General features: G+C 47.7%; 1 protein-coding gene across 1 annotated transcript in view; it reads right to left on the bottom strand.

Moving 5' to 3' along the window:
* Nucleotides 1-10,061, bottom strand: part of ANKRD55 (ankyrin repeat domain 55) — a 119,588-nt gene that overhangs the window by 42,372 nt on the left and 67,155 nt on the right. The window contains exon 6 of the mRNA XM_019517841.1: nt 6,025-6,153. Coding sequence (XP_019373386.1) covers nt 6,025-6,153 — 129 coding nt within the window. The remainder of the gene's footprint in view (nt 1-6,024; nt 6,154-10,061) is intronic.

The raw sequence follows: 10,061 nt of genomic DNA, 5'->3' as shown, positions 1-10,061 counted from the left end.
TGTGGCTCTGTGTGTGTGTGTGTGTGTGTGTGTGTGTGTGTGTGTGTGTGTGTGTGTGTGTGTGTGTGTGTTGGTCAGGCTGAATATTAGCAGGCATTTTTAGAAAACTTTTGGCTGATCTGGAGGAAGAGCATGCTGAGGTGGGAGCTCACACAAATAGCGTGGCTTGCATTCCACAGCCATAACGGACCAGTCTGCTGGCCAGGGTGGGGAGCTGGAGATGACCTGACTCAACCAGGTTTCCAGGAAATCACCTGTCTGGTGCTTGTATCCTGTATTGCCCTAATGCAAGATTAAGTACAGTCTGTCCTCAATTACCTCATTTTCAATTTCTAGGTACTCAAATTGCACATGTGAAAATACTCTATGTCTGATTCCCTTCTGTGGCTTGCTACGCTGGCACTGGGCCAGTAACACTCGCGTAGCTATACCAGTGCAATCTCTCAGCATAGACACACTTGCACCAATATGGTATACCTCAGTTTCAAACCAGGCTGAGACAATTTTTACTCTGATGCAGGACATGGATGCCAGAAGTTTGAACTAGGGTGTTGGTTGTAGCCGTGCTCATGTAGACCAACTGAATTGTTGGAAAAGTTTCTTAGCAAGCTTTCGGGCACAGGCACCCTTCTTTAGGTATGGGGAGAAGTTTTACATTTTTTGTCCTGGCATGCACAGTCAATATGCTTTGGGCCACAGGAAGTTTGCTTCTGGTGAAAAGGTTGGGGAGGTTCAGTGCCTGTTTAAAAGCTAGGATGGGTGGTTCTGAAAAGATCTCTTTAAGAACTGGGTCTTCTTCTAGTATGGGTTGCAATGGTGTGAGGGTCGTCTGTATAGATTCCAGGGAAGGATGGTATGTCATAACTAAAGGTGTGTGATTTGTGGGAATTTTCTTTTTGTACTGCAACAATACTTCACATGGTATCCAGGTGGCTCTTTCAAAAGTGGGACCTGTCTCTCTGGAGGACTGTTCTTGTTGAGTGAAAGTCCTTTTGACATTTGTGAGATGACAATCTCAGGTGTTCTCCTTAGTGCAAAGTTGGTGGTATCGGAGGGCTTGGTAGTATATTACAGCTTTCTTGGTCTGTTTATGGTGACTGCTGGTTCTGTGTAAATAATATGTATGTTGGTCCATAAGTTTCTTGTATATGATGGTTTGTATTATTAAATTTATGATGGAAATCAATCACAGATTCCAGGTTTTTGGTCCAAATGATGATGTCATCTATATATCTTGGGTAGCTTGTGTCTGACGGTACAGTTCTTGAGGAATTCTTCTTCCAGGTGGTGCACCAAAAGATTGGCATATTGTAGGGCCACTTTGGTGCCCATAGCTGTATTTGAACTGTTTAAACTTACGCAGCTATGTCAGTGTTACTATTCCCATTCAGCCAGCCTCGCTGTAAGAAAGGCCTGCCTGTGACTGGAATTCTAGTAAGGGAAACAGGACCAAAGTCTGCATTTGTTTAATCTCAGACCTGGATGTGGGTTTTTTGAAAGCCTAGGCTTGGACACTTCTTATAATTTGAACTGTGGGTAAAGGTTTTCATGGGTCATTTCCATAGTTCCTGGCCCACATATTAGTACAATGTACACACACTGCCTCTTTTCTGTGATTTCTGGAACAGGTCTCATTAACATGCCAGATGTTCCAGCCTCTGTTTTTTCATGAAAACAAGAACAAGGCTCTAATTCAGCTGAAAGCAACCCCTGCAGCTGCTACTCTGGGAGCTCTATGGGCCTCTTGTACTCTGAAGAGGTTAAGTACAGTTCTTAAAGGAAACATATCCCCATTTCAACAACTTTAAAAGAAGCTTATTAGATATTTCCTAACACTGCATCCTCCACAATACAGCCCTGGTTTCAACTCTGAGATTTTGAGGAAAAATTGGTGAGGGAAAGGGCTGCTGAGCATGTTCAGAGTCTCCTAGACATCAGATATCAGAATGAGGGAATAACCCACATTCCCCATCTAACCAGGGATATTGGCTTGGCAAGAACTTTAGACAAGCCAAGGCTTCATCTTGCACAGGTGACAGGCCTGCTTCCATCTGAGGTCAGTTATACAGGGCAATTTATGCCAACATTAATTCTTTTACTAAGCGAAGTAGATAACAATGGCTGTAAAAATATTTTTCCATGGCTAAGCTCACATCATAGGAGGTAAAAACAGGCAGACAAAAAACTACAGGCTCAGATTTTTAAGTTATAATTTCCACACTATAGACTCCATACCACAGGGGCTGAAGAATGGAGGTGGGAGTATGGTTTCATAGTTAGTAGGGTCGGAAGGGTCCTGAGCAGATCATCAAGTCCGACCCCCTGCCAGGGGCAGGAAAAAATGCTGGGGTCAGATGACCCCAGCTAGGTGACTGTCTAGCCTCCTCTTAAAGACCCCCAGGGTAGGAGCAAGGACCACTTCCGTTGGAAGTTGGTTCCAGATCCTAGCCATCCTGACTGTGAAGTAGTGCCTCCTGATATCCAGCCTGAATCTGCTCTCTGTCAGCTTACGGCCATTGTTCCTTGTTACTCCCGGTAGTGCTCGGGGGAACAGGGACTCTCCCATTGCCTGCTGGTCTCCCTTGGCAAGTTTATAGGCAGACACCAGATCCCCTCTCAGCCTCCTCTTGTGGAGGCTGAATAGGTTCAGGTCCCTTTAGTCTCTCCTCGTAGAGCCTGCCCTGCTGCCCCCTGATCATGCGAGTGGCCCTCCTCTGGACCCTCTCCATGTTGTCCACATCCCTCCTGAAGTGCGGCACCCAGAACTGGATGCAGTACTCCAACTGGGGCCTGACCAAGGTCACACAGAGGGGGAGGATCACCTCCTTGGACCTGCTCGTGATGCATCTGTGGATGCATGATAAGGTGCGGTTAGTCTTCCTGACTGCATCCCCACATTGGCGGCCCATGTTCATCTTTGAGTCAATAATGACACCAAGATCCTTTTCTCCCTCTGTGCTGGTGAGAGGGGAGCTCCCCAGCCTGAAGGCATGCTGCTGGTTCTTCCTCCCCAGGTGCATCACCTTGCACTTGTCAGTGTTGAAACCCATCCTGTTCTCATCCACCCACTCCTGTAACCTGTCCAGATCTGATTGCAGCTTGTCCCTCCCCTCTAGCGTGCCCACCTCCCCCCACATCTTAGTGTCATCTGTGAATTTGAACAAGGTGCTATTCACCCCCTTGTCCAAGTTGCTGATGAAGATGTTGAATAGCGCAGGCCCGAGGACCAAGCCCTGGGGGACCCCACTGCCCACATCCCTCCAGGTCGAAAAAGACCCATCCACTACCACTCTCTGGGTACAGCCCTCCAGCCAATTGGCAACCCATCTGACTGTGTAGGGATTGACACCACAGTCACCTCATTTTTTAAATGAGAATGGGGTGAGAGACAGTGTCAAAGGCTTTTCTGAAGTCCATAAAGAATATGTCCACCGTGACGCCTGCATCCAAGGATTTAGTGACCTGATCATAGAAGGCCACCAGGTTGGTCTGACAGGACCTGCCTCTGATGAACCCATGTTGGTTGCCCCTGAGCATACACTCCCCTACTGGTCCCTCGCAGATGTGCTCCTGGGTAATTTTTTCGAAGAGCTTCTCCAGATCCAAGGTAAGACTAACAGGCCTATAGTATCCTGTGTCCTCTCTCCTCCCTTTTTTGAAAATGGGGACCACATCGGCCCTCTTCCAGTCCTCTGGCACCTTGCTAGAGCACCACGAGTGCTCGTAAAGCTGTGCTCATAAAGTTTCCTATGAAGCACCTCAGAACAAATCCCAGCAGTGGAAAATGAATCTCCCCTGCACACTTCCTCTGCTTTGAGGCAAGCTGGAAAAGTAACCTCTGCTTTCTGGGCAGCTGTGCGTGGGTGACTTGAAAGGAGTGGGTATGGGATTTGTGACCCACAGGAGGGGGTGAGCTTTTCTGCAGTGTTCTGTCACCCACAGTTTTATGTTGCCTATTTATTGTTTCTATAGGAAAGTGTAGGGGGATATGTAGAGATAAGCTTTTGTTTTGCCTTACTGTAAAATAGACTGGTTTTCCAAATAGCTAGAACACAGGGCCCTCCAGATTTCACCTGGCCCAGAATGTCGGCTGGGTGGAGCCTGCACTAGACTAAATACGCAAGAAATGCCTGAGAGCTGGTGGAACTGATCTCTTCAAAATACCCAGGCAAAATCAAAAGATGCAACACAAGTTCAAGCTGAGCAGAAAATATATGAAATCAGAGAATAAATGCTGTGAAAGTAATAAATGGTGACAAAGTAATTGAAGCATCAGCTGCATCCTATACTAGGAAGACAAAAATGTTGAATCCATTGTGGATGCTCTGTATGGGAGAGGTTTGCTCCAGAAAATAAGTAAACAGAGGCAGATTGTTTTTTTTATAGATGTTAAAATGAGATATATATTTTGTGATCGTTCTTTGTTTCTTGTTTGGCTTGTTGTCATGGTTTAAGTTGGCAAAATTAAATGAAAAAGGTTAGGATGCTGAAGATTAGTCACAGTTAGAAGTAGGGATGTGAATGGTTAAATGATTAATAGTTTAACCCATGAGCCCAATGATAACTGGTTATAACTTACCGGTTATAGTTTATCACAGAGTGGGGCACAGTCTCTCAGGGAAGTGGGGGGTGGGGGAAGAGAAGGAGGGAAGCCACATGGTATTCTGGCAGGAACTGGAAGGTGGCAGGGCAGGTGGGAGAGAGGGAGGGAGGGAGGAATGGAAGCAAGGACTAGTACCTATAGCTAGGCTCCACAGGCCCTAGTGCAGCTGCTTGCAGCCTCCCTGCCACTTGCCACGAGTAGCCGGGCTCCAGCAGGTTCTTGCCACCCACCATGAGCCCAGGCTGCTTGAGGCAGGCAGCAGAGAGGTTGCAAGCAGCTGCACTGGGGTCTGTAGACCCTAGGTGTAGGTAAAATTCCCCCCTCTTTCTGCCCCCCTCCTCACCTCTCCCTCCTTTTTGCCTGCCACCTTCCGGTTCCTGCTGCAGCACCACATGGCTTCCCTTCCCCTCTTTCCTTGCTGGACTGTGCTCCCCACCCTGCAGAGCCTAGCTATTAGGCACTCCCCGTTTTCCCTACTCTACCCAGCTTAACACGAGGTACAACCCTGGGGAGTTGCTGAGTCCTTACCCCACCTCAGGGTGGTGGAAATGGCCCGCAAGTAGCAGGGCTGGACAGAGGTGCCCTGCAGGCTGGGCCAGAGCAGCCTCACATGGGCCAGGCTGGGGGTTGCCATACCAGTTAATCATTTAACAACTGTAATTACAACAGGTTAAACAGATATTTTAACTGGTATTTACATCCCTAGTTCAAAAGTGTCATACTGGATCTATTCATAAGTCATAGTGTAACAGTGTAACTTTAATGATTCCCTCAATTTTTCAACAGCTTTACAGTTTTTTGGTACTTTTTGTGATGGGAAGGAGAGACCTTTAAAGGGTCCAGTGATTGCCCTGAAGCAATATGCCATACGTTGTTTGACAGTAAGAGTGTTTAACAGGACACTTCCCTTAAAGAAGCTGGGATTTTCATAGAAATGAGGCTTTGGCCCCTCAAAACATTATCCCAGTATGACATGTTTGCTATTTTACATACTTAGGCTATTTCATTTTGAATGATCTTAAGCTGCTCTCGTTTTGCACTGAATCATTGTTACTCTAGCCCCTATCCAGTAGAATACTTGAGTACCAGCTAAATGTGAAGCACACAGATAGTCCCAATGACATAAGTGCTTTACTACATTAGGTAATAGTGCTTGACACCTATGAGAAGCAAGCCCAAACTGAATATTTGTTGATAAAAAATGATGCTTTACTGTAAAAATGGAGGGCTCAATCCTGGACCAGGCTAAATTGGCAAAGTTGCAATTAGATACAGACCTGTGCCCTGTATCTTGCCCACTTGGAAACAGAAATGCCATTCTTCTGTTCTGATGTTCTGTGACTTGCTTAAAATTTCAGAAAATAAAACCATCTGTGTAGTTCAAGTGGTGCACTGATGACATACTGGTAGTTATCTCCTACCTGTACTGCCCAGTGAAGAGCTGTTTTAAAGTCTTTGTCCACCAGAGTTAGATCTGCTCCTTTCTGCAACAGTATTTGCACATGTTGGGGCCGATTATGGAAAGCAGCCCAGTGAAGTGCAGTCATTCCCTAAAAAGCACAATCCAAGAGAGCACAGAAAGATTCAAGAGAGCACAGAAAGATTCACAGGAAGATTTTGAACTCTAAAACATTCAGTTTGCTTTTTTTTGGTGCTAGAAACAACCTGGATAATTTTCAGAAGTGTTTGGAGTACAGTATGTTCTCAGTTATCCAAACCCCTTTGAAAAGCACCTGCTGGAAAGCAGTTTGGATCGCTGATTGTATCTGGGTAAAGGAAACAGTTAAAATGTACTGTGTGAAACCTAAGAATGAAGATATAATACAGTATAACCTCATAATCTGGATACTGAAAATCTGGAATTCTCAAAAATCCAGCACTTTTAAAGCTTCCCCTTCTGCTCTCCTGGATGTGGAGGGGGAAGCTTGAATGCAGTGGCTACTGCCGCCATCCACCACCCTGCGCTGCCACTCTGTGTGAGGCCGCTGCTCCAGGACTGGCCACTGCTCCCCTGCAGATGCAGTGGGGGAAGCTTGCATGCAGCAGCTGCCGCTGCCATCCACCACCCCGCTCTGCGTCTGGTCTCTGCTCTGGGACTGGCTGCCACTACTCCCCCCCACTGCTCCTCCCCCACCCCCCAATTCACGATCGGCCGCCGCTCCAGATTAAAAAAATGGAATTTTCAAATTTCTGGCAGGTGCTCAGTCCCAAGCATGCTGGATTTATGAAGTTATACAGTATTGTATTAAATAAAGCTTACAAGATAAGATTATACCGTACAGACATTTACAAGTTACAGTTCTCTATCAAATTCAGAGATGTTATACTCAATGCACTTTAACTGTTTCAAGTCAGTTGCTCTTCAGATAACAGAGGTTTGATAACCAAGGACATTCTGCAAAAGTAATCCCCCGCTCAGGATTTTAAGGTGGAAAAATTTCAAGCAATTTCTAATTTAATAGGATTGTGTCAAAAGAGAAGACAATCAATAAAAAATGCTTATTATAGGAGACCAATGCAAATATTATGTGCCTCAGTGTAACGGTGAGCCTGGGGGCTCCTGTTACTTTAAGAGGAAAAAGCAGTAGTAAACAATTCTTGGAGTGACAAAGGCTGGCTGCAAAGGGATAAGCAGCTAGAGCAGGGGTGGGCAAAATATAGTCCATGGCTGGATTCGGCCTGTCAGGCCATTCTATCCAGCCCGTGAGGCCCCTTAAAAATTTAGAAAATTAATATATATTTGCTCCTGGCTGCCTGTCAAAGATGACATGAGCCAGGGGCAGTAGGACCCAAGGGAAGCCTGAAGCAGGACCCAGCAGCTTAGCAGCAAGGCCCATACAGCCCCCCCCACCCTTGGCCCCCTTCCACCCCCCACCTTCAACCGGAAGCCTCTGCCTACTAGAGACTGGGGCTGTCTGGCCTGGGGCCCTGGGGCTGTTCCTGCCTCCCTCTACCAAGGAGGGAAACTCAGATAAGAACGGGGGTGGTGGAGGTGGCAGGGGAGACCATGGGCAATTGGCCCAGTCCTCGAGACTGGGCTGGTTCCTGCCGAGTCCTTCAGTCAAGGCCATGCATCCGGGAGCCACGTGGTGATGGAGCAGCTGGAAAGCAGGGAAATGGCAGCTACAGGGAGGGGCAAGTGGCAGTGAGCGGGCACATGGAGTGCAGCGTCAGCTGGGTGGGAGCGTGGGGCCCATGCTGGTGTCTCAGGGCAAGTGCCAGCAGGGCCCAAAGCAGGGCAGCAGGAGTCCTGCGGGAACCTTGTCCCCCCACCAACGCAGCTGGTGCTGGACTCCATGTTCCTGCTGCACCACTCCAAGCCCTGCTGGCCCTGGTCCCAGGGCACCAACATGGGCCTCATGCTCCCACCCAGCTGTCACCCACTCGCTGCCACTCGCTCCGCCCACCCACCTGTAGCTGCCATTTCCCTGCTTTCCTGCCCACTCCCGGCCACTCCAGCATCATATGGCTCACAGCTACATCAGGTTGCTACCCCAATATGTTTCAGCTCCCAGGTCCCTGAGTAACCCCAGCAATTTCCCCCAGGACTGGTCAGCCCCAGAGCAGAGGTACCTGTAATGGTGGTGGGACAACAGTACCAGTACACAGCTGTCCTGGACAGTGGATTGCAGGTGACAATCATATTTTGTTCCTTTTATGACCAACACCTAAAACATCTGCCCCTGCAATCACTGACAGGGTTAGGTCTCTGCAGTCTGAGTCATGAAGCCTACGCCTATAGTGGACATGTAATAGCTCACCTCAAGTCCCTTGAAGGTGTCATGCCTGTTAAAAGAGAAGTGTGCACTGCGGCATTGGTGTGTCCAGATCCCAAATGGATGCAGGGGACCTCAATCATAGTGGGGACTAACTCCAGCCTATTTCAGATCCTGAGAGGGTATTGTAAGCAGAAGCTGGGAAACAATATTCAGTGACCCTTAAGATGCATGCCCTATGTGCTGTGGCATATCAAAAGATTGAGAACCAGCCACTGAAGAAAGGGGACTCTACTATTAGAGTGTTACACTACACTTGTGTTGCCCATGAGCGAGTGCCTGCCCAAAGCAGCCAGCTGCTGCATACTAAGTGCCAGTGCTGGCAGTGTTGGAACCTGTGTGCTGGTAGGGATTGCTTAAGAGAATGCTGGTCCTCAGTGGTGTAATCCTGCTCAGGAAAGCAGCACCATGGGAGATCTTGGTGCTGGTAGTCAACCCCTCAGGGCAGAACCTTTTTGTGGAACCTGGGCAAAAAGTGGCTGACCTGAAGGAAGTAAACGTGGCCCTGCCACTACTGTGTCCCACTAAAGGTGGGGGGGGAGTTGGACCCCACCCAGTTTTATTTTGGATACTCACTGGTGCTCCTGAAGTGGAAGGCCCAGTTACAGCAGAAACTAGGCCCAAAGTCTTCTCGCTCCATGAATGGGATGTGGGGGTTGGCCAAGGGGTAGAGTACCACATACAGCTACAAGATACTAGACCATTTCATGAATGATCAAGGAGGATCGCGCTTGCCAAAATAGAAGATGTGATGGACAATGGAATCATTAAGAATCAAGAAGCCTGTATGCTTCCCCAATAGTGATTGTGAGAAAGAAAACTGGAAAATGTGTATAGACTATAGTACTTTGAATGGTAGGACAACTGCCAATCAATATACTGTGCCACATATAGAAGGCACCCTGGATTGTTTAGTTGGGAGCCAGTAGTTGTCAGTGTTGGATTTACACAGTGGCTATTATCAGATTCTCCTATGGCATGAGGATAAGGAAAAAACTGCTTTTATTTGCCCTTTAGGGTTCTACCAATTCAAAAAGATGTCACAGGGAATTTCAGGAGCCCCATCCACCTTTCAGCAGTTAGTGAGAGTGTGGTGGGAGATATGAACATGACAAAAGTTCTTGTTTACCTTGCCAATTTTATTGTGTTTGGCAGAACCCTTGAGGGACATGAGGGGAGACTGATGAAAGTCTTAGATAGGCTAGAAGCTGTGGCGCTCAAGTGAGCACTGGACAAATGTAAATTTGTCAAACTTCCATTAAATGTTGGACATGTAGTTTCCCAGGACAGAAACAGGGCCCAGAGATTAATGAGATTCTGGAACAAAAGAAGGGTTTCATAGTTAGTAGGGCTGGAAGGGACCTGAGCAGATCATCAAGTACAAACCCCTGCCATGGCAGGAAAGGGTACTGGGGTCCAACAACCCCAGCAAGGTGATTGTCAAGCCTTGTCTTAAAGACCCCCAGGGTAGGAGCCAGCACCACCTGGCTTGGAAGTTGGTTCCAGATCCTAGCCCCCCTGACAGTGAAGTAGCGCCTCCTGATGTCTAATCTGAATTTACCCTCTGCCAGCTTGTGACCATTATTTCTAGTCACTCCTGGTAGTGCTTGGGGGAGCAGGGACTTCCCCAGTGCCTGCTGGTCCCCTCTGACTAGTTTGTAACAGGCCACTAGATCCCCCTC

This window comes from Gavialis gangeticus, unplaced genomic scaffold (assembly GCF_001723915.1).
Source record: "Gavialis gangeticus isolate Ggan-Ray unplaced genomic scaffold, GavGan_comp1, whole genome shotgun sequence".
In the NCBI taxonomy this organism is placed as follows: domain Eukaryota; kingdom Metazoa; phylum Chordata; order Crocodylia; family Gavialidae; genus Gavialis; species Gavialis gangeticus.
This window is presented reverse-complemented; position numbering and strand designations above follow the sequence as displayed.